Genomic DNA, 25,271 nt, shown 5'->3' on the forward strand with positions numbered 1-25,271 from the left:
ACTGTAGTCACTCAACGAACAATGTCTTCCTTCTTTAATCTTGTCACTCAACGTAGCTTGTGTAACATATTACATTACAATAATACTTGATTGTAAAATAATCAAACCAACATTACATTATCACTGTCCAAATCATTCAAGTGCCCATTGAATACCATACCTATCAATTCTATCTTCAACATACTCTTTTGAGATCCTCTTCATCAATCAAATGATATGACACTCTACCGAGTTAGCATAATGTCTACCCAACTAAGACTTGACATCAATGACAATATAATAAATGATTTGACTCTTTCACATATGTCCATATCATCATCAATTACATTATTAGTTGGGGCTAACAATGATGGCATCCTTTTAGCCAAAAGCTCTTGTGTCCAAGTCTAATTTAGTTCTCTTCGAATTTAAATATGAACAATAACCCACTTTTACCTTTCCACTTAAGGTCATCCAAACATAAGTTAGTACTTGATATGTTATAATGTCCTTCTATCTAAGGATATTAAATCCATTAATTTAAAACAAAATGGAAATATTTATGGAGAGATAATCTATTTTACTCACTTGAATTGGCACTCTAAAGGGAATTCAACTCCACACAAATGTTATAAGAACATTGATATGATTGAAGATTCTTATTTTAATCATTAATTAATTAATGGAGTTGATAAAAAATAACTTGATTTTCTATGGTTAATCAATATCCTTAAGATATTGCCTCTATACAACCAAGTCCCTAGATATCTCTAAAAAGAGTAGATACAATCACCATACATTAAGCAAGGTTTAGAGAAAAATATCACTAACTATTTGACAAATTTTGAGTCCATAGTATAAAATTTTGACCAGTATAACATCCTAAAGTTGCAAACTTTTCCCCAACAAGGCATTAATCCAATACAATTTTCAAGGCACCTTATTGGCAAAGAGGGCATTGTTCCCAAATTAGACATTAGGTAGAATCCCATGATATTATTTGTTTAGAAAACACTTTTAATTTTTAATTTTTTTGTAGGTACACTTATTATTTATCTATACTCATTCATGACAACTTATTAGAATATCAATATCAAACTACTTATTAACTAGTCCAAGTTAATCACACATTATAAAATATGTATTTCATTCAATTAGTCTAGATTAAGCTTAATGAAAGCTTTCCATCACAAATGTGCATTATTATCACGAGCTTCAAAAGTTTGTAAAGGTGTGACACCAAAACTATGTTTGAAGTTAGGTCTAAATAGAGAGAAGATGTTGACACATATATGCTAAGGCTTGTATTCAAAAAGCTCACTTACACATTTATAACCTCTTTTTTTAAGGTAAGGCATAAATTTCATCTTCATAGAGGCATTGTGATAGCATTATTGAGTTTTATTCACACATGCAAAATTAAATATTATTTGCACATGTAGTCTCAAATAGGCAAAAGTAGTGAGACTAATTGTTTTTATTAGTGATGAAAATCAACCACATAAGAAATCAAACACTAATTATTATTCGAATGATAACAAATGAAGCTAAACATATTGAAAACCAATTTCATTGATATTACTAATAACTACAATCCAATTTTCATGGAAGACAACAATTGCTCCATCTACATCTCATGTGACCACTACTAAGATGATGCAAGACTAAACATATTGACAACCAATTTTATTGATGTCACTAAGAACAATAATCCAATATCTACTCAAGACAACAATTGCTCCATTTACATCTCATGTGACCATTACTAACATGATGTAAAGGTAAAGGGCAAGCAAGGTCCCATAAATTGTGTACTTTGAAAGCTCTATGGCAACGGAGGAGGGTGAAGGAAAAAGGGACAATGTTAGGGATTAAACAACATCATAATAAGAAAAACAAGGGGATATGCCAAATTACATGTTATGTGGGGAACATGACGGATTGGAGCTATCACGGCGAGGACAATTATAATAGCGGATAAAAAGTGGATAAATAACAGGAAGGAAAAACAAATTAAAAATGGGGGAGAAAAATGGCGATCGGTTATGTTTCGAAACCAAATGTGTTGGAGTGTAAATGTTGGTGTCGACTGAGGCAGAGGAAAACTGGTCATCATTCCATATGTAGCAAAAATCGGAAGAAGCTGTGTGTTATGTCGGCTCTCAACACATCTAGATTGAGAATCCTTCAACTCACTCAAAGCTAAGCTTGTGGCGCGGGATTTGAAGCTGGGTTGACAGCAGCCCCTCAGAAAACTAGCCCCACAACGGCAACAATCCCAGATGCCACTTTCACGTACGGGAAAATAACAGCGGGCTTTGTCATTTCTGTTGTAATAAATTTGCAGGGAGAATGCGTGCTGGAACTGAGGAGATTGTTTAGACTTGTGGGTGTCTGAGTGGAAGCGCATATGCGCGGTTTTTGTGCGATAAATTTGTGAGTCACGCGGTTTGGATCTTGTAAGATGAAGGCGCCTTCTTTCAATGGCCTGGTCTCTCATTCGACAGACGGTAAATTTTCTAAAGCTCTGGGTCGTTTGGTGTTGTAGGTTTGGCTTGGCGGGGGGCTTGAACACGTGATCTGTGCTCTGCTAACATACACTACACGGAATGCTTTTGTTTTTGTGGCACTTCACAGACTTCTTGTTGTTGTGGGCTGGATTTTTAGATTTTGGGTAGCACAATTTAGAGGCCTTGGAGCGTGGTTTGGCCTTTGTTTTTGGGTTCTCCTTTCACTTGAATGCTTGCATAGTCTTCAGTCCGAAGCACCTGAAATCATGATTTGCAGTGACAACATGGGTCGGTGATAGTTTTGTTCTGGGTAACTGTGATATTTTTTTTGGGTTTCTGCTGCTGCATTTTGTAACTGTAATTTCTAGACACGAACGAGGTAGATACCTGGAGCCGAACTGGGAACTTTGTCTTAAGTCATTTTGGGTATAGTTGCATTTGTCTTGGGCTAGCAAGGAAGGCCAAGGTTATTTTACAATGTCTCCAGAAATTTTGCTTTAACATCTAAATTCAACTTTCTTGGAGGTCATATCCACCATGCACAGTAATTGAGGTTTTTTGGCCGGCAGTGACAGATCATGTTATATAAGTCCTTTCCAATGTGGCAGGAGATTCAATGCTAGATTAAGGACAGATGATGTATGCCATGATACCCTGTATGCTGTAGCCATTTTTTTGGGTGAAATCTCAGCTCAGATGCGTGTAGCTTCAAGAATTAACGTAGGAATCAGACAATGCGATGTCTTTGTAGATTTAGATTTATTCAAAATAGGTGTAGGAAGTTGTGTTTTCTAGCAGGAAAGAAAATCTAGATCTCGCATTCTTATATTCGGTAGAGAGTCGTGTCTGTTTCTTCTGTCTCAAGACATGAACCAGCAAAATTCAGACCTAAGAACTTCCATATGTATTTGCATTGCGGGGTGCTCTATCACCGAACCTCTGTGGCCCTCCTAAGGTCCAGGATTTGCAGGAGCGTGGATTGGGCCTCCAGTACTCTCATCCCTGTTTTCTGAATGTAGATGGATTTGGCAAGGCTTGTAACAGAATAATCTAAACTCTCGTCTTTGATGCAAGGACTAGTAGCTAAGTGGTAGAGCATAGAGGATGCGAACGGGTGTTTTAAATGTTTAAAATTTAAGTTATGTTGGTCTATGAAAATTACATGCTGGGCTAGACAGATTAGGAAACGAGAGGAAGCGAGCTTTAGAGGATGTTGAGAGAGCAATCGACAAATTGGAGGACTGCAAAGGGGTTTGAATCTATAGTAGAGTGCGCCAACGCTGTCGTGGGAGCCTAGCGTGGGCTAGAGGTTGATAATCAAAGGGCATCGATTTGAGCCATACGAAAAATCTTCCTCGTTGCCGTGAGGGAGATTTCCTATTCCGAGGTGATCTGCTGGTTAGATCCAGGCCTAAAATATTCCTACGTTTCTTATGCAGTTTATGTCTAATTGTCCCAGTTGTGGTTCAGACAATCACTTTCTTGCAGCACTTTGGCTTCAATTCATTTTTGTGTTACAAGTTTGAACTTAATATATATCTTAAAGCAATCAAATCTCTCTTTCTCTCAAGAAGCATCTCAAACATTTCCGTCCCCCTGATATGAAACAAGTGTCCAATTGCTCCAGAAGGTACTATTTCTTGTAGAATTTTGTTGCTGAACAGTTCTTCAGGTGCAAACACCTAAACAATGCAGAACTGAACAATGAGGGGTTTCTTTTGGGAGTTGGGAGACTGCTTTTTAGTCCAAACCGAAAAAATCGCTTCATCTTCAATTCAACTTGCGTCTATTAACCCAGATGCTATTTTCCAGCTACTTTTTCTTAAATTCTTAGTTTCCATTCCTTTTGCCGGGTACAAAATCTAAATTGCATGTTAAACATTTTCTTCATCTTTGGATGCAATTTGCCCCTGGCTGTACAGACGCGGTTCAGAAGTTAGATAGTTAATCTCTATGTGAATATTTTGGTTTCCCACTAGTATGCTAGGGGTGAAGAAAACTATTGTAGTAATTTAGTGTCGTTATTGCAATAGTTTAACTATTGGCAGATTTCCTAGCTTGTGAAAATGAATGTTTTCTGGATCCTCTTTCTTTGCCATTGGTGCACGTCTCTTGCCAGCTGATTTGGTGTCTGCTTCTGATAAATGCATTTGGCCTTTTTCAGTTCCTTCTCTTTGGCAGTAGTGGTTCTCGGCATGCGCACTTTTACTTATAAAAATGTAATCTTCTGTTGTTACTATTCTGTAGAGTGATGCTTTTGTTAGGTTCTAGCTGCCAGTTACCGGCCCCTTACAAGCCATTGAATCTGAGACCGTAGTCATCATATTCATAATTGCTACTAATTTCTTTGTAAGAGAATTATAATATTATATAGTAAATGCATAACTGATAATAGTAAACAGCCAGAGTCTTCTGAGTGCTAGTAGAACCCAGGGGAGCCTTGCCTGGATCGAAAGGTTAATGTTTTTAGATGTCAGTCTTGCAACCTCCTTGTGAGAGCAAGGGGCTTTTTACACTTGTATAGATTTTGAGTGTCTTTTGTTTGATCCAGTGACGAATTGTGGGATCAAGTCAGGCGTTGCCACTACACAAAGCTTGTGAATGGGCTATTCACTGTCATGTTTATTGAGTAAAGCAGCTTTCTGTTTAAAATGTTTTGGGACTTCTCCAGTGGCTGTGTTGGGTCCTTAGGTGTATAACTACGTGTAGCTTCAAAATATAAAATTTCAGTCAATTCTGTTTGTAGAGGAGAGCCATTGAGAAGGCTTCCTACTCAAATTGACAGGACTTCTGAAGAAATATATATATATATATATATATATATATATATATATATATATATATATATATATATATATATATATATATATATATATATATAGTTTTCAAATACTCTGCTCATATAAGCATTAACAGAAGACCAGCAGTACCCTTGTGAGCACAACAATGAGGGTAATACTAGCTCCATTCAAGCAATAACATTAGAAACCACTTAAGGAAGACTGAGAGTCACAATTTAGTAATCAGTTATTGTGAACACCTCCACCACAATGAGAACTCAATGCTTCAACCAATTAAGCTCAAACCCTTGGACAATAAAATTATATAATCATTGCATATAATATTTACTTTTATAATTTAATTTGTTGCCTTCTAATTATAAGGCTAAACTTTTCATGAATTTCATACAGGAGAAAGGAGGAGCATTAATTCGGAGCTTTGGCATGCCTGTGCTGGACCTCTTGTTTCATTGCCACCTGTTGGTAGCCTTGTTGTTTATTTTCCACAGGGCCACAGTGAACAGGTAATATGACTGCTTGTCTACGGTGAATATTATTTTATTTTTTCATTCAATAATATGATTTATCTGGAGGGCTATCTTGCACTTTCTATATAACGATTTGAATGTGAGCATTTGACTGAAAGGTTTAGCAAGTATTGAAATTTATGTTTGGCATTATTGGGAACCATTTGAACTTACAATTCACTAAGGATTTTTTAGTGCATTATTCAAACTTAATTATCATATCAGTTTTGGTGGGAACCATTTGAACTTACAATTTACTAAGGATTTTTTAGTGCATTATTCAAACTTAATTATCATATCAGTTTTGGTGGATTACCAATTTTACATAATAATAAACCCATGATTTGTTTTGCGTTTTCCTTGTCAGTAAATCTTTTGTAACAGGTAATTTTGGGCTACATTAGTAAGAATTGTAATCATGGTTAACGATTTGAATGTATCTCATAGTCATTACAGCACAAACATGTTGCGTTTTGATTGTGGGCAGTCTTGTTGTTGCAGGGGCACTTTGAATCAGTATTCCAATCTTAGGTTTTTCCATGTTGGCATTTAATCACAACCCCTTGGAGTGTATTGTTTATAATATAACTGTTTGTATATAAACAAGATCCTTTTATCCACTTCAGATGATTGGATGTCTGAAATATCAGAAGGTATATTATTCCTAGAGTTTCTCCCTTCTGACAATAACTGACCTATCATATATCTGAAGTGCAAACCCTGATTAATATAACTGTTTGTATATATACAAGATCCTTTTATCCACTTCAGATGATTGGATGTCTGAAATATCAGAGGGTATATTATTCCTAGAGTTTTGCACTTCTGACAATAACTGACCTATCATATGTCTGAGTGCAAACCCTGAAGCTTTACTTAAAATATATGAGCTCTCTGTTTTTTGTGAATTGCACACCTCATCAATTTCTGTTTTCAGCATGTCATCCTCCCTGCCCTTCAAGACTGTTACAAGAAATGAATTTGAAATATTGAACTTACATGGCCTAGTTTTCTGTCACCAGGTTGCAGCGTCGATGGCAAGGGAATCTGACGGACATATTCCCAACTACCCTAATCTTCCCAGCGAGTTGATTTGTCAGCTTCACAATGTTACATTGCATGTAAGATTCTATAGAGCAAACTGTAGAATTTGTAAGCAACTACCAGAGAGTCACGTTATTTTCCCCTTTACCAATATTATGAATGTAACATTTTCTGTGTATGCTCAATTTTTTTACTCTGATCCTTTTAGGCGGATGCGGAGACTGATGAAGTATATGCACAGATGACTCTACAGCCTGTCAATACGGTAAGACCAAATGTTTATGTCACTCGTCAAATTGCTCCTTGTTTCTATGCATGAAGTTGCGACAACTGGTATAATGTAGGAAGCAGAAATGACTTAAAATCAATAATTTGCTAAAAGGGGGCATGAGCACTAGATAGGTCTCTGCAGCTGTTTATATGTTTGTCGATCTTTTGTGTAATCACTTTGCTGTTTCCAAATTTCCAGTGATGCTTGTGGGCAATTTATGACTTTATTAGGGGTGTACCATTCACATTTGATGTTACGTTTTTTTGGGATTTCAGTGTGGCATGCCACTTGTTAAAGAAACAAGATGGTGGAATCCAGAAAAAGCAGAACTCTGAATTTTTTTTCTGCGGAATTTTGAAAAACTTACAATAAAAAATTCAGAAGATCTGAACACATGTACGGTTCAAATTTCAGATTGCATAATGCAGGCTTGTTTTACACAAAAAATGGCTAGAATATTCATGAAAGACATTTTCCTGTTTATATAGTTGTTTTGTAATTTCTAGTGATGGCCACATACCATTGCGGACACTATTCTAGTGGGAATCCATGTTTCAAATTGCATCTGTCAAAAATCTTGCACAATTATGTGTTTTGGTTAAAACTTAAAACACTCTATAAAAGAAACATAAAGCTTTTCATTGGCTGCATTTTTTCTTCAATGGTAGCAGTCTGAAAATTAACAGCCTTTGCCTGGTTTGCGGAACCTTTACCTTCTGATTTATCTTTCAGTCTTCCATACCTATCTTGTTAATGTATCCTTAAAGCAGTGAAAGTCAATCATTACTTGCTCATATGAATAATAATTATCAGTTGTGAAATGTAACAAACAGCATAGTTTGTTTATCTTTCACCTTCTAATTTGCTCGATTCTCTATTTGCCCTACATGGCACTCTTCCTTAGGTTAAGCTGCATGGGAATGAATGGAAATGACAGATTTTGCTGGTTTCTTCATGGCTTTAAGAAAAGAAGCTGTTCAATTATTGTCTTATCCTTGTTCAAGCAGATTGTACCACTTTGATATCGTCATACCTTGGTTAGGCTCATAGTCAGTCACGTGAGGAAGGTAATTGTTCTCTGTTTAATAAGAAAATTGTTGTACACGTTTCACAAAAACTGGTTATTGGAACTTCAGACTAGATAGAGATAGACCTTCAAAATGCTGAACGGTAGGGGTCCATACAGAATGTGGACTATGTTTTAATCTAAAAGCAACAATGTCAATATTATATAATAATAAATGTAGGAATTTGTTCCTAGCTTGATTTTGTTGAACATACATGTCTTGCAGTGTGATATACATCAGACACTTTAAGTGTGTTATTTGGCTTGTCAGGGTCTAGCACTCCAAGCTATATTGCTTGTAGGATTCCAAACAGCCATAAACCATGTTTTAGACCAAAAGCAGCAATGACAATATTAAATAAGTATAGGAATTTATTCCTAACTTGATTTTGTGGAACATATTATCTACATGTCATGCTTCTATGTGATATACTTCGCATGTGTTATTTGGCTCCTCAGGCTCTAGAACTCCAAGTTATATTGGCTGAAAATCCTTACCATCAGTTACATATTAGTGTAATTGCTATACTCTGTTTTGAATCTTTGATTGTTTATGAGAGTTGTCTTTGTAACCCATGGAATAAAAAAGAAGTTTTTCATTTGACCGACAAGATGTTTCTTACGGTATGACAAGGATGCATTGCTGGCCTCTGATCTTGGCCTGAAACAAAGTAAGCAGCCAACAGAGTTCTTTTGCAAGACTCTGACTGCAAGTGATACAAGCACTCACGGTGGATTTTCTGTGCCTCGCCGAGCTGCAGAGAAGATTTTTCCTCCTCTGGTAAGTGTTTCCTTTAATCTTTGTTTGTACCAAAGTTTATTCTTTGACTTTCTTGTATAGTAAAAGTTACTGAGACCCTGATATGGAATTTAATTTCCAACTGTTACTGTTCGGGTGTAATGTAGGAGTACAGCATGCAACCCCCAGCACAAGAACTTGTGGCGAGAGATTTACACGACCATCCATGGACGTTTAGACATATCTATCGTGGTATGTATCTATTAATTAGATAGTTGTTGGCCTTTTTTAATGATTTATTTGAGAATTTACTTTATTTATGAAACATGAATAATTATTTAAAGCCTTTTATGAGAGGATTAGAGTTTTTGGACAATCTTTTCATCGAGGATGGGCATTGGGAATTTGTGTGGGTTATTCATATTTTTCTATACATCTTTATTGAGTTAAAGTGCACGGCTCCGATTTCTAATAATGTAACTAAGCCAAATCAGAACACTTTTAAGGTTTTTAATATGAGTTAATTTTTTATTAGAGTATGTCTCAGGAATGCATAAAAAACAGAGAATTATGTCTTCTTGTAAGATAATTAAGGAAAACTAACTTGCTGAACCTCATGCCACCTCTCAACATACTTATAGAACTGTGCATAAACCTCACTATGTTAGAAAGAAGAGTTACTTGATGTTACACGGACAGAAAAAACTAAGATATATATATATTTTTTTACTCTTTTAATGCGCTGGGTAAACTTTTTAACGTGACCGGTAGCGCTGGCGTGACACGCCCACCGGTACCACGGGGACGGGGGAGACTAGAACCCATGACCAACCCCCTGCAACAGGGAAGATTTAGCCAACCGAGCTAGGGCCTCCGCCCAAAAACTAAGATATTATTATTTGGTCTGGATTTTATCATTTTCTTCATCTTCTGATGATGGATCATATAGTTTGATCCAAGGTGTTGATTCAAAGATATTCAGGGGTTCTTGTCAGAAGCTATAAGTGATGTTTATATACTATTGTATTAACATAACCATCTGGAATGAATTATTATAGTTATTGTTTTTGATGATCCAAGATGACAGGTACTTAAATTCTTATGTTTTAGGAAGAAGAGTAACTTGATGTTCCATCTACAGCAAAAAAAATCTATTAATATAATCAACTGGAAGGAGTTGGTTAAAGAATAGCTATTATTTTTTATGATCTATGTGTGTGAGCAAGAAAATTTTCAAATATTCCAAACCGTGCCCTTAATTGCACATATGTAAGCACATGCTTAGTATTTATTGTATCAAGAAGAAAATATTTGCCCGTTATTTAGGACAGTGGCCCAGGTGTGATATCCCTTTTTTGGGATTGACTTATTTTGCTCCTAGAATTACAAATTCCATTAAAAGGAGGATTGTAGAATAGTAAGAGATATAACTTTACCCAATAAAATGTCTTTTTACAACATAATCCCTGATTTAGGTCCTGCAACACCAAAAATTAAAAGGGCACAAATATACATTCATAGATTAAATGTATTGTTAACATGATATAATCTATCTTATACATTTATAAAGAGGATTCCAATCCATAACATGTAATGTTTAGCATTTGACTTTCTTAAAGGTGGATGAAAGTAATATAAAAGGGTGTCCTAGGCCAACCCTAAGCCCAAGGACAGAACCTTGTCCCCCTTGGCCCCACGCTTACTGGGGTTTACGTACCTAGTGGGCCTCACCCTTACCCCTCATTGTAACTCATGCCCACTCCACCGGAGGCCTTATCTAGCGCCTTTGTATGATGTAGTCTACGCCCATTCCATTGCAGGACTTACCTAGTGCCTTTGTATGATTTAGCACAGTCCATTCCACCGCAAGCCTTACCTTATCTTGTGAGGTATGAATATAATGTAATTATATGCATGAATAACCGAACATAATATGTAACCAATGCAATCAATGTACTAATGTAATCATAATAATGCTGTCATCATTCTTATAATTCAGATACATGAGATCCTTAAGATGTGCATTAGTGATATTTCAAACAGATGACCTTACTTATATTAAAATATTAAATCATATATACATACGTACATATTTATGTGTGTGTAATTCTGACTTTGTTCTTACGTTTATATTTATTTATTTATATTTATATTTGTATATCATACATATTAGATCATATAAGATTCTTATTCTTAATAGAATTTAAATATCTCATTCTACAAACCAGTATTTAACTTACAGTATGATTTGCTGTCACCCAATGCTTTTTGGCAATATAAAGATTCTTTTACTTTCTTATTTCGAGTGCACCCGTACTTTCTTTCATCAGTAAAAATCTATTATCTTCCAGCATACTAAGTATTCTCCTGTTTGATGATCCCCAATTTGGTGATGGCTGTAGCATACTTGTCGTTTTGTCTTCTTAATGACTTGCTGATGATAAAATTACGCTCAGTTATAGTCAGAAGTAAAATGTTGTGTTGCCTCATTGTTTTTTGATCTGAAGAATATGAAGCCTGTTCTCTCCCTTCTCTTATATCAGCTCTCTTGTTTGAAAGATTGTGACTCACTTTTAGTCACGTCATTTTATTTGTCTTAATTGCACCATTTTATGTGTAACGATGATCATTGACTATATCAAATACAAAGCACATGTCATCTTATGCATCCTCTTAATGCATAGATCAAAATATGGTTTATTGCATAGTCAAGGAATGAAGTGATGGGAACCAATGCTTATTATTCTCTGCTGGTACTAGATCATAACCCGATGTTATTTGTTTCCTTTTCATTATAATCTCCGCTGACTATGCACTCTCTAACTCCCTTGTACCGCCAGGAGTAGATGTGTGTTGGGTATCCTTATGTGGAACATGCAACACACACAATCATACATGATATTCACCTTGGTTGGGTATGCCGAGCTTGGGAGACATATTCTCCACGGCAATCATTTAATCTTAAGTGGGTTATTAATATATTGCTCCATGTCATGTCTTGTGTATATTGTAATTTGGTTAATTTATATTTTGATCATAATTATTTATGTTCTTTATTTTTTAATGTATTATTTATATAATTTAATTATATATTTTAAATTTATCTTTATAATTGATTATCATAAGATATTTAATTAAAAATCCTATTTTAAGACAGGGATAGCACACCAGGCATATTATGGTGAAGTAGAACAAGCCAAAGATTCGCTTGTGCATCTTTATAAAGCCACTGGAACAATTCTTCAAAATGTACAGGTTATAGAGGTCCCTAGGCTAACCAAAGATTCTACAATATTTTAAGAAAATCAGAGGTTTAAAGATGTTTGAAACTTTGACATCATCACTCTGTAGACTGGCCTAAATCCCTGAGCAATACTTGAAGTGATGAGATTTAAGTTATGGTTTGTGTGTAGATTAAGAGCAGAATTTGAGAACTATTGGTTTCTGATATAGTAATATCCAGAACACAAAAACTGGATACAAGTGACAGTGGCCATTTCACTGTTATCTAAGCCACCATGTATTTATTTATATCTTAGAATAAGCTGAATGTTGCTGGTTAACCAGTCTGTTCCAAGTTTTTTATTCTTTTTTACTGCTTGATTGTAACGGTTCATTTCTGACTGATTGCAAAACATTTGTTGTTACAGGTCAGCCAAAGAGACATCTTCTAACAACAGGTTGGAGTGTATTTGTGAGTGCAAAGAGACTTTTCGCCGGTGATTCGGTCCTTTTTATAAGGTAATTGTAAAACTGCTATCCAGAACCGTTAGCAAATATTTTTAATGAATTGCTATGTTTTGAGTTTTATGATTTATCAGATTATCTCTATTTTAGCTTTGATACTTGTCTAGGGATGCTCTAGGTATAAATTTCTCAAGGCTAGCTATTTTAATGCATGTTTACATGCTCCCACCGTTTGTTATTTTATAATCATTTAATTTTGTTTCCCCAAAAGTAAGATGAAATGGGAAAGCTATATTATAAATAATTGCACCATTTCAAGAACGATATGGTCATATTCAGAAAAGCATAAGTTGCGTAGAGTTTAATGTATCAGAACATGTAAAGGAACAGAATCTGAAAGATCGCATTTCAGTTTTCAAATGAAGAGTGTCTTTAGCTACTCCAAACAGTAAAGGTGGGGATAAAAATAGCCTGGACAATAATTTTTCTAATTGCTAGTTACTGCCAGGGCTTAGGATGCATCATGTTTGTTAGACAATTTTTGGGGTTGTATAAAAAGGGGTTAAACTGCTCTAAATTAAAAGCCTCAAAGGCATCCTTAAGGTTTATTGACAGTGTTTGATTTCTGGCTTATGATAAATTTGATGGCATATTTTGTTGTTTGCTTCGATTAGTGCAAAATGGCGCGTCCTTGAAATTTGATGAGTTCTTAATTACGTTTTTTTTCTATGACCAATCATGAGTCACATTCACATTTTCTAAATAACAGGGATGAGAAATCACAATTGCTTCTGGGTATAAGGCGTGCAAATAGGCAACAAGCAGCTATAGCATCCTCTGTCCTATCTAGTGACAGTATGCATATTGGAGTCCTGGCTGCAGCAGCTCATGCCGCTTCTAACCATAGCCCATTTACGGTTTTCTACAATCCCAGGTTACTTCGATTTTCTTCTGCTATTTGATTGCCCTGTTTGGTTCAGATGTTGGTGGTATTTAATTTCATGAGAGAAATGAATTTTAGATTTTTGTTTTACTGCTACTCTTAACAGGGCAAGCCCATCTGAGTTTGTCATTCCTCTTGCCAAGTACACCAAAGCAATCCGTTGTGCACAGGTTTCACTTGGTATGCGGTTCAGAATGATGTTTGAAACTGAAGAATCTAGCGTTCGCAGGTAATGTTTGCATTTTTTAAAAAGCTAAAAGTAGTTAGCTTGTTCCAAAAAAGCATCCTTGCCATCACAAAGCATGGTTCGTTTGGTGGGAGGTAGTTGTTAGGAAGAGAAACATATCACAGTTAATAAATAAGAATTTATTGGAAGGCATCTTGTATGTTAATTTATCCAGGCACAAAATTGTTCTTATTTTCTATGAATAGATCAATTTGATTTCATGTCATTACTTCTTGTGACCAAGCTTTGTCAGACAATATATTTATAGCCTTGAGCAAGAAAGTAGTTGGTTAACATCATCTGATAAAGATGCAATTCTATGATAAAATAATTTTTGGACAGCGAGAATATTAAATGAGATCATCTCCAATGGGGAATCATTTTGCATTTGCAAACTTATATGCTGCAAAAACCTTGTATAATGCTATCTTCCTGTCTGGAGCAGATTTGAGATGCAAGCTTTAGTGCACATCGTCACGATTACAACTGTGAGATGTTGAAATAACATCCAAATATATGCATTCTAACAGGAAGGTCCTACAAATCTTCAGCAAAAATACACAATGCTATGGATTTGGATAAAAAGTTCCTCAAGAAATATATCTATCTTTAAAGCTTTTGTGGTGTGACAAACAACAGTTTTGGCTTCTTGGTTAATGTTTTTCTGTAAGTACAAAATTTAAAAACAATCTGTATATTAGATGAGAGGGCATATGCGAGTTTAGAGCCTTGAAATTCCATAATAACATTAAAGACCTTACAAACTCTCAGCAAAAATACACAATGCTATGATTTTGGATAAAAGTCGCCCAAGAAAAAATCTGTCTTTAAAACATTTGGGGTGTGACAGAAGCAAGAGTTTTGGCTTCTTGGATTAATGTTTTTCTTATAAAAACTATCTGTATATTAGATGAGATGGCATAACCCTAGAAGATTTCTTCTACGAATCAAACCATCTGCAGCATCTAAGAGCTTGTAGAGTCTTGAAAGTCCTTCTAAGAGCTTCTAGAGCCGTGAAAGTCCTTAATAACAGTGACATGAGTCTTGAAAGTCCTCCTAAGAGCTTCTAGAGCCCTGAAAGTCCTTAATAACAGTGACATGACCCAGATTGCATTAAAAACATTAATAGTTGAAACTTGATATTGCTGATGAATTTGAAAACCCACAGAGCAGCTTCTGAGGAGGCAAAGCATGGAAACAGCTTAATTGTGACTGCATATTATGAGTCTGCCAAAAAGACGGGCTCATCTTCTTGTATTTTTAACACAAGATACCATTTCTAGAAATATGGAAGAAATTCCTTAATAATTTGAAGGGGAGAGGAGGGGTAGGGGTAGGGGGAGGAGAAGCAGGATAATTTTCCTGGACGTGAACTTAATGAGAAGAGCAGTTTGCAACTGAAAGTTGTTCTTTGTTACCTGGAGCTTTGAGAAAATTCTCTCTTCAACTGCTTATTGGTTCATACTTATATTCTTTGGAAGCGCGGTTGGAATGAACTCTGGCAATTTGCAGAAGTAACTTTTTTATTATTAAGTAACTAGTGTTTCAGCAAATTAATCTGCATTTCTGTATAATGAGGTTTTACTTATTAATTTCAGACATGCATGCTATGCTTGTGCAGAAGTTCTGAAGATAGCACTTTTTAATGAAATTTCATAAGCTGTTGTATATTATTATTGGCTACTTATTCCATGATACATCTTGCTTTTCTTATTTCTGATTGATTAGAATAAAGTATTGGCTGGACTTATATGATTTAATTTGACAAGATTGTGAATTGAGTTCTCATTTTTTATTTTATAATTTAATTCATTGAACTCATACCATAAATAATACAAATCTTTAGTTTTATTTTATTGGTACTGATTATTGGGTTTGTACTTTGCTTGCATGCAGGTATATGGGTACCATTACAGGCATTAGTGATCTTGATCCTGTCAGATGGCCAAAGTCACAGTGGAGAAACATCCAGGTATTTTTTATCTGGAAGTTGGGTGGTATTTTTTCCCGTGCTTCTACTTTTGAATTCCTTGGCATTAACAAAGCCTCCTATATGAGAGCTGCATTGGTTTACTTACTATATTTCTGATATTTTATAGGTCGGATGGGATGAATCAAGTGCTGGTGAAAAGCAAAATAGAGTTTCTATCTGGGAGATTGAGCCTGTGGCAACTCCATTTTTTATCTGTCCTCCACCATTTTTCAGGCCTAAACGCCCTCGCCAGCCAGGGATGCTTGGTAAAATCCAGACTTCCATTTGGTTGTGTTTTTGATTGCGCACAGAAAAACTTGGCATGTTTGATTATATAAGATAAGTATAACAGTGTTGTGAGTTACTTAGGTCATGCTTGAAAGGCTAAAAAATTACTTACAATGCATTTTTATGGGGTGCTTTGCTAGGCCTTTTTGTTTTTATCAACTTTCCTATCATTGTGTCTGTAAAAGTGTAATAGCCTGCTAGTTTAGGGGCTTTCTTTGTGCAACATGAATTGCAAATTATATTATTCTTTTTGTTTTAAATTACTGTACATACATATGCATTTGCTCTATGTAGCTGCTCTTGTCTGGTATGAATTGCAAAAGCATTTAATTCTGTTTTTGTTTCAGATTACTGTGCTTGTGTATTAGCTTTATTGTTCTTCCTGAATAAATCTTATAAGTAGTTGGTTGATTAGCTGTGTTTGTATGGTTTCACAATTATTATTTGAATCAAGCCATTTATCTCCTTACATGCTTATTCTTTTTTGATTTTCATTTACTGTATCATTTCATTGCAAGAATCAGAGTGTTGGCAATTTTTAAACTAATGGTTTTAAGATCGAGAACTTCAAATTTATTTGCAGATGTCTATACTGAAGTGGAATAAATTTTGACATAGTGCATGGATCATAAAGTTAAAACACTTCCACAGAACTTGCAGACTTTGATACACTATCATGACAGTTCTATATTTTAGCTATTTTTTCACTTTCACAGAGTGTTCATGTGCCTAATGGTATGCGCTCCTAAAAATTTAAAGCATTGCTTTATTTTTGGGGCCTTTTAAAAATCTTTCTACTAATAGTTGACAGTGGTCACCCATAAGAACTCTAAAGATTGGAAAACTTGTGTTCATCATTTAACTTATTGATTTGTATTATCTGAGCATAAATATGAATTTTCCGGAAGTAGCTGCCTGGTCAGGCTTGTCAAATTTACAGAGAATTACAGATACCATTGTATTATGCAAGGAGGCAATAACTTGAAGGCACCCCTGAAAAAACAAAAAGCATCACTGAGCACTACAACCTTACCTAAAATCTGTTGTCTCTCTGAACTCTCTCCCTCAAATCAGAGAAAGGTGATAGTAAATGGAAATAGGGCAGTGGGTGGAACAAATTTATTAACCAACAGTGCTAAATTTAAAGGATGAAGAACATTCGTGTGCTTTATCACAACTTAAGTTTCTATAATAAATTATGATGGGATGGAGCATATTAGATTGTCACATATTTAGCATCAAACTAGGTTTATAATGAAAATGATTATGTGCAATTGATTGCATTTGACTACCTCTAATTGGCTTTTTCAAGTATTGGATAAGTTGGTTTTTACAGTTAATTTGTTTTCCCAAATAAATTTAAAATATATTTTCCCAAATAGATTTAAAATATATTTAGATGAGTACTCTCATTGAAGGACAATAGAGATAAGGTTGTTGAGGAAACTCAAGTGCTTGAATGGATTTTCAGGTGATGACTCAGAAATAGAGAATGCAATTAAGAGAACTTTACCTCGGTTTGGAGAGGACATTGGCATAAGCAATTACCAGAATTCTACAATGACTGGTGTCGGTTTACTTCAATGGATGAATATGCAACAAAGACCTGATATAATTACCCCATCCGTCCAATCAGACTACTATCGTCCTATGGCTGGTTCTACTTTTCAGAAACTTGGGAGTAATGAAATACCTAAACCTTTAAGTTCTCCACAGCAGTCGTTACAATCACATCATTTACAATTCAGTACTCCTCAGTCTCAGGAATCAGCACAAGACCAATTTCATCAATCACAAATTGGGTGGCCACAACAGCAACATCAAATTACTCCTCAGCAGCACCACCAACAGAATGTTCATACTCAGCAGCAGTTGCCATCTCAACAGTTGGATCAGCAGCATCTTCCGAGACAGCAGCAAATGCCTGCACAACAGGTGGAGCAACACCAAGTGTTGATGCAGAAGGTGAACCAGCAACATCAATCTCTTCAACAGCTACAGCTGCAGCCCACACAACAATTGGAGCAACGGCTACAGCAGTTTCAGTCACAACCACAGGCACAGGCACAGGCACAGGCACAGGCACAGGCACAGCCAACACATCAGCAACATCAAAGGCCACAGCAGCTACAGCAGCAACAGCCATCTCAGCAGTTGCATCAGCCGCAAGTACACCAGATTCAACAGCAGATGCAGCAGCAACAATTTCAGCAGCTACAACAGCAGCAAGTTCAGCAATCACAACAACAGCAGCAAGTTCAGCAATCAGACCAACAGCCACAGCGTGTCCAGCAGCAGCAGCAACAGGTGCCACAGCAGCAGCAGCAGCAGCCAACTCAGTCCTCTCAACAGTTTCACTTGCAGCAGACGCATCTTTCTTCACCTGTGCTGCAGCATATGAACAATCCATTTCCACGACCTATATGTTCTCAGCAGCAGCAGCAACTATCAATGCAGATACCTGAAGTACGAGGTCAGTTGTTAAAGTTAGGTATTCGCTCCCAAGCACCGGTAAACATGCCACAGGCCACAAAAGCGCATTCTGGATTTACTGAAACAGATGCCCCATCTGGTTCAACATCAACTTCTGCAAATAGCTACCCATTGCAGAATGGCTTTGCGAGGGAAAAACAATGTGCAAGTTTATCTGAGGAAAAGACTGCTTGTGCAAACCTACTGAGGCCCAGCACAGGTGGTCCACAGTCTTCAATGCCAACTTCTAACATTGTTGGCGAATCCCAGGTTACATCATGGTACTCTTCGGTTAAAGAATCAAATCAGTCTACATTCCAAAATTATCTGAATTCTCAGTTGGGTCAAATTGAAACATCATCCTCTTCTGCAGTTTCGTTTCCTCTAGCACAGGCTGATACATCTCTTCCACAAAGTTTATCATCTCTACCTCTCCCGTCATCTCCCTTTTTTTTCCGAGATGTTTCCCAGAACAGTGATATTCAGACTGACCCTCAAAGTAATTTTTTGTTTAATTTAAACATTTACTTAATTTTTATGTCCCTTCTAGTAGCTAGCTACTAGCTATAAATGAAAGAATGCTCAGAAGTCAGTACTATATTTCTGCAGGAACAATGGCTCCTACATTTGATACAGGCAAGGATATCCAAACACAGCTTTCTGCAGCAATAAGTTCTCAATCATTTGGTGTTCCAGATCTTCCTTTTGACTCAGGTGTTTCAAGTGATATGGGAATCAGTGAAAGTGGCATCTTGCAGAGAGGCTCATGGCAGCAAACTCCTGCACCTGTACGGACCTTTACTAAGGTTTGCAGTTATGACGATTGCATTGTTTGAAAACTTTTATACTCAACATAGTATAGCAAGATAATCACTGAAGTTTTAAAGCTTCTCTCATGACTATGCAAATTGATGGGCGTAGTAGATGTTTCATAATTCATTGTATAATAATTGCAACTGTTGGGTGCCATCATCTAATTGCAGTGAAGTTGATAGATTCTGCATTGGATGTAGGTATACAAGCTTGGCTCTGTTGGAAGGTCTATAGATGTTACACGGTGTAGGAATTATGATGAGCTGCGGCATGAGCTCGCTTGTATGTTTAAGCTTGTCGGCCAGCTTGAAGATCCTCATTCAGGCTGGCAACTTGTGTTTGTTGACAATGAGAATGATGTACTTCTTGTTGGAGACGATCCATGGGAGTAAGTCTTTGTCTTATTGGAACCCAAAATTTTAAGTTTTCTTTTTCATATTTATGCACAAATACTTACAATCAAGGACTGGAAATATTTATTAAACTTGTTGAATGTTTATGGTGCAAACTTGATTCCAAATAAGGGAATTTTACTAAATAGTAAGGACTGTTATATTTCCTGAGAGATATTGATGTCATTGTCTTCAGGGAATTTGTGAGCTGTGTCCGAAGCATCAAGATACTATCACCAAAGGAAGTCTTGCAAATGAGTCAGGAAGGTATGGAGATACTGAACACTTTACCACTGCAGCAACAAGCTTGTAGCAGTTCTGATGGTGGAATAATGTGGAGAGATCATTGTGATCAGAACTCTACCAATCCATCAATAGGATCATTGGAGCATTAATGTTCGGATGATGTTTTGCCCTCATCAATCATGGAACAACAGAAGTTGATTTTCTCATCAAAATAAATGAGATTCTACGCTGCAAGAAAACAGTATCTAGAGTTATAATCCTATGCAGCATATCTGAAGATGGCTCTACTTGGATAGATCTCGTTTCTTGAAATTTTGGTTAGTAGCTGGTTCAGTGTTTATGTGTTGTTCATTGGCCAGCCCTAATTCAATGTTGTGCCAGCATTTCAAAGTCTGGCAGGGTGACAGCTCTATAAAAATTGTCCAGGCTGGACTGTAACAGAGGCATTGATGTTTATTGTACATTTCTTTCAAGCAGGAGAAAAATATCTACAATCACTCGGTAACAGTTCAATATCAACTGTCAGAAAATCAGATATGTTACTGATTCTGGCTACATCGCAGTTATACTGTTTTTTTTTGAAATGTAACTGAAGTTGTTACAACATCTCGATGTGAAAAATGCACCAGTGGAACTGACTCGGGGAAACCTGAGTTAGAAGTATCTCCAGGAAGAATGATCGCGATCAGCTTTTTGAAATTTTGTTTAAGAATGCACATTACAACCTAATAAAGGTGGTTATGATGCAAATCACAGATCCGGTGCTGATGGTAGAGCTTTGTTGTGCAATACCAATAAAATATGTACCATATACTCCTGTACATACATCTCTATGGGATGAAGGTATCTTGTCTCAGTTGACAATTTGCCATTTAAATTGCGAATCATTTTGAGGGTTTTTCTTTTTCCTTTTATAAATTTTTGGGAATTCAGTGAAGTTCCACTTCAGCTGAAATCTTTTCTAGAGTCTACTCAGTGATATTTCACTTCATCCGAAATCTTTTGTAGTCTAAGCCATGGATCTTTTTCTCAACTTGGATTTCAAATGGAGAACAACAGTCTCCGAAAGAATACATATAATCCAGAAATGTAACTTGTACTGACCAAGATTCTGGATATGTACAAAATATTGGCACAAATGTAAAATCAAGAACTGCTTCGAATGATTTTCCTTAAATGCAATTCCAGTGTATGATGATTTTTCTTTATAATTCAATCGTGAATCCAAATCCAGCCTAGCAATGAGTACTTGTCTTTTGTACCACTTGTTGTTTTGAGTTGGTTTAACATGTGGTGCTATGGGACAAACCAGTGCGTACCAATACTTTTCAACAATCAAATCTTCTTGTGAAGTGCGCTTTGTTACAGAAAGCAGTGGGATTAATTGTTGGACTTGAGAACCTGACCTCAATCACGGGTTTAAGTCAATGGAACTTAAAGGATCTAATTGATCTTTTAAAATGTTCTTTACCCAGACTAGCAGAAAGCACCCATGTTTTTTGGGTTGTTTTGATAATATTTGAGCACTTGCTAAAGGTTTAACATGATAGGATAACAAGTTTATTTAATAAGTTGGTTACAATAGAACTAATAATGTGGGACACTACACGACATCTCCGAGCACTTGGCAATTGTCTTAAATGTAGTATGGAAATAAATAAGTAGATAGAGAAGAATTAGTGGAGATTGGATTCCCGGTATACTGTGAAAGGCCAGCTGGTAACGATATCAATGAACATTTGAAATCAGTGTGGAAACTTTCGTTCTTGGCAGGCTCTGGAATTGGGAAAATACTGATTATATTTTAATCAAGATGCATCGTTGCTATGATCTATCATTAACTAAAACCAGATATTCCTCTTGGCTATTATTTTGTCAAGGATGATGGTTGAATATTGGTAATTTAATTGGTTGAAGACACCGTGCCATAGTGTGTCCTTTTCTTACCAGTCATTCACTTGTGGCAAAAGAGTTAAGCTTGGAAGGGAGGGTGTAATATGACTAAAAAGGTAAGATGCTGTGTTACATCCTTTGGGACGTTCGGTAGTGATACCCCCCTAATGCATATCTAGCAGTTGTTTGCACAGTTTTATAATAAAGCACAATGCAGAACTTCTATAAATCTGTATATTTTCTTTCTTCTATAAATCTGTACCAAATTATTTAGCACCCATTTTTTATTGTACTACAATTGTTTTGGGAATTTGCAGAAAAGTGACATTTATCTTCTACAGGACAGCGTGCTTTTGTCTTGATTTTTTGATCACTGGTTTCTCCATAGAAGAACAAGAAGTTCTCTTTAGTCTAACTAAGGAGACGACAGCTAAAGGAAAGGAAAAAGGAAACAGGGAGAACCCAATGAGAATTAAAACCCACCCTCCAATTATACTCTAAATCTGGATAGCACCTTGAGGTGGTCTCGCAGAAAGTGAATAGAAGAGAATGGATCCCAACATCTTGAGGAGGTCTCGCAGAAAGTGAAATAGACGAGACGATGGATCCCTCCACAATGTGTAGTAAATGGTAGATGTTTGAAATAGGATGCAAAAGATGCTCCATGATCATTGAACAAAATTCCTCCCTTTAGGAAGAAATAAAATAAAATATGTATGAATGGGAAATCTCCCTATTCTTGAAAGGAATATGTAGGAATATGTAGGAAGAAAGCTCAAGATGTATGTCTTTGAAAACTGTGAAGTTGTCTTCATGTTGATTTTGAAAGTTGTTATAATGAAATTAAGCATCACTGAATATAAAAACTCAGAATCTGATGAAGACCATTGCAGATTTTCTTCATTGCAGATTATAGTTCAAAGGCATAGGTGCCTCCATAAAGGGCAAATAGATCTCTTTAGAATGTTGTGCCCAAGTATCCACACTCCTATCAAACTGCGAGGAATGCTAATATAAAGAGAGAAGAAGGGGATCAGAAGGTTTGCCCACAACTAAAGAATTGCTTTCATCAAAGAGAATATGTATGGAGTCTGTAGTGCCATCTAAATCCGAAACGAGGGATTCTACTAACAAAAAAGACACGTGTGGTAGAAATTGATCCTAATGAGTCAAATCCAAAAAGACATCATTGGAAGCTTTCAATGAAGTGACTTCGAATTTTGAAGAAGCAACAGTAGATGAGATGTTAACAAACGGATCATCCAAAAAGAATGCATTAACACAAGCTGGGGCAATAGAAATCCTGGCATCATTCATAAAAGTTGGGTCTTCCAGGGAAACACCACTTTCAAATGAAGAACTAATGTTTTCATTCAATTTACTAGATGATGGTCCAAGCAATGAAAGGGTACTCAATGTGCTCTATATGATGTACAATATCCTCAGAAATAGTATTTAGTCCATAGACTGTGTCATTATTGTTCAACAATGCATTTTTCTGCTCAAAGTTTCTTGCTCAAGAACATGTCCGAGGAGATAGGGGCAATAGATTGTACTCAACACAGTGATTCTTTATCCCTTCTTCCCAGGACAAATAGTTCTTTGAGGTCAACTTGACAAAAGAAGGATGAAAATAATTACTAGAAGACACAATTAAGCCCCTATCAAATGGAACTTTCTTTCAATTCACGTATACACAAAATCCAATAAGAAAAATCTTAGAACAAATCTCATTCTGCTTGAGCTCTTATCTTCAATATTTGCAAAATATAAATTTGTTGCTATGGTACCATGTAAGTTTTAGCTAACATGAAATCATTGGATCTAGCTACAAAAGAAAGAACAAGCATCCATTTAAACTAAGAAAAACTAGAGCAAGAATAAGAATAGTGAACTCTTTCATTAATTTACAAATGCATACAATTACAATATATAGACTCCCTCAAAGAAAAAAAAAAAACAATAAATAAGAATATAATTGAAAAATAGAGATATTCCTTAGTTAACTTACTAATTAAGCAACTACAATTTTATCTAGGTTGGCAACAATTATCCACAGAGTGAATAAAATAAACCCATAAATCTAGGAATATACAAACAAGTTACCAGTGTCTAAGAAATTATCACCAACACAAGAATAAGATTTCATTTGTATAAATGATCTCTTAATAAGTAAAATTTCATTAAAAATTTATGAATACTTACACTATGACCTCTGAATGTGTGATCTCTAACAAAACACAACCTGGCCATTATACTTATTCAATTCGTATCACACACCCCTTCCTAACACATCATAAATATAAGTTTGTTTTTCATTTTTTTTCCAATTATATACTAATTTTGATTTTAGCAGGTATGTGAGAGGGACTAGGATTGAAACTCATGAGCAACCAACTGCTACATTATGTGCTCTATACAATTAAAACAACAACAACATTGTGTGTAGATGGTAAAGAAGAGAGCTTTTCTTAAATCCGTTTTGAAATCCTATCCTTAAATTTAGTTGCAAGGGAAATGACTGTGTAGGTTAAATGGGCTATACAATATTGTTGGCTTTTTTCAAGTTGGATTTAAGCAACTACTTTAAATTTGTTGTTTAGATGTCTCTTATTGTGTGTACTAGGAAAAAAATCACCCACTTATTGTAACTCACCAGTGTAGACACCTAAATTTGATCACATAATTAAGTAATCTTATTTAATTATCTTCTAAGGAATTATTAATTAATTATTAACTTTTTGATTAATTTATGTTATGCTCTAGTTAATTGATTTAATTATTTAATTATAGTCCAATTAATAATCAAACGACAACCAATAGTCTAATTTATGAATTAAACACCTACTCCAATATTAAATTAAACAATTGTACATACTATTTAATTTAATTCCACATTCCCCCATCAATTAAATTAATTCAAATAATTAATTCCTTAAATCTTAACTAACCCTTAACTCAGTGGTTTAGCCTAATTCAACCCATGCACCAATAATTAGCTTGCTTAATTAAATAATTGAATTTATTTAATCAATCCCTCCACTTGTATTTCTCTAACATATCCACTTGCCAACACACCACCCCTTTATCTAAGCCACATCACCCCCTTATCTAGGCCTAATCACCTTCCTAAATCACTGACACAATTTTAGGCACAAATCAAGATTTCCTAACTCAAGCCTAAGTCTACTATCATGCCACATTCCCTACTCCCACCCACGTGTGCTAAAGTCTATCTCACACCTCTATTACTTAACCATCCCTCTAGAATTCCTATCCCCTCACACTCATTCTCCTTGCAACACTTATTGAGAGGCTATGGATTTGAGAAAACATAACCTATATGTTCACCTCTCCTTATATGCTAGCCCTCACAATCTCTCAGCTTTGCATCTTGGACGCCCATTTCCATTACCCTTGGCC

At 35.8% G+C, this 25,271-nt stretch overlaps 1 protein-coding gene across 1 annotated transcript; it reads left to right on the plus strand.

Moving 5' to 3' along the window:
• Nucleotides 1-1,994: 1,994 nt before the first annotated feature.
• ARF19 (auxin response factor 19) lies at nt 1,995-21,171 on the plus strand. The gene is made up of 15 exons (XM_089813443.1): nt 1,995-2,489; nt 5,681-5,793; nt 6,819-6,917; nt 7,049-7,105; nt 8,812-8,958; nt 9,084-9,168; nt 12,567-12,657; nt 13,373-13,537; nt 13,653-13,775; nt 15,669-15,744; nt 15,872-16,010; nt 17,504-19,003; nt 19,114-19,310; nt 19,518-19,705; nt 19,906-21,171. Exons 1-15 carry the CDS (start codon nt 2,444-2,446, stop codon nt 20,102-20,104), a joined length of 3,225 nt encoding a protein of 1,074 aa, XP_089669569.1. The 5' UTR covers nt 1,995-2,443; the 3' UTR covers nt 20,105-21,171.
• Nucleotides 21,172-25,271: the final 4,100 nt, after the last annotated feature.

This window comes from Cupressus sempervirens, chromosome 2 (genome assembly GCF_028749045.1).
Source record: "Cupressus sempervirens isolate cs-2001-9-10 chromosome 2, ASM2874904v1, whole genome shotgun sequence".
In the NCBI taxonomy this organism is placed as follows: Eukaryota; Viridiplantae; Streptophyta; class Pinopsida; order Cupressales; family Cupressaceae; genus Cupressus; species Cupressus sempervirens.

Coding starts and splice junctions, on each gene's coding strand:
- ARF19 (XM_089813443.1), top strand. CDS start 2,444: ATGAAGGCGCCTTCTTTCAATGGCCTGGTCTCTCATTCGACAGACG. Junction 6,918..7,048: donor TTCACAATGTTACATTGCAT/GTAAGATTCTAT, acceptor TGATCCTTTTAG/GCGGATGCGGAGACTGATGA. Junction 15,745..15,871: donor CACAGTGGAGAAACATCCAG/GTATTTTTTATC, acceptor GATATTTTATAG/GTCGGATGGGATGAATCAAG.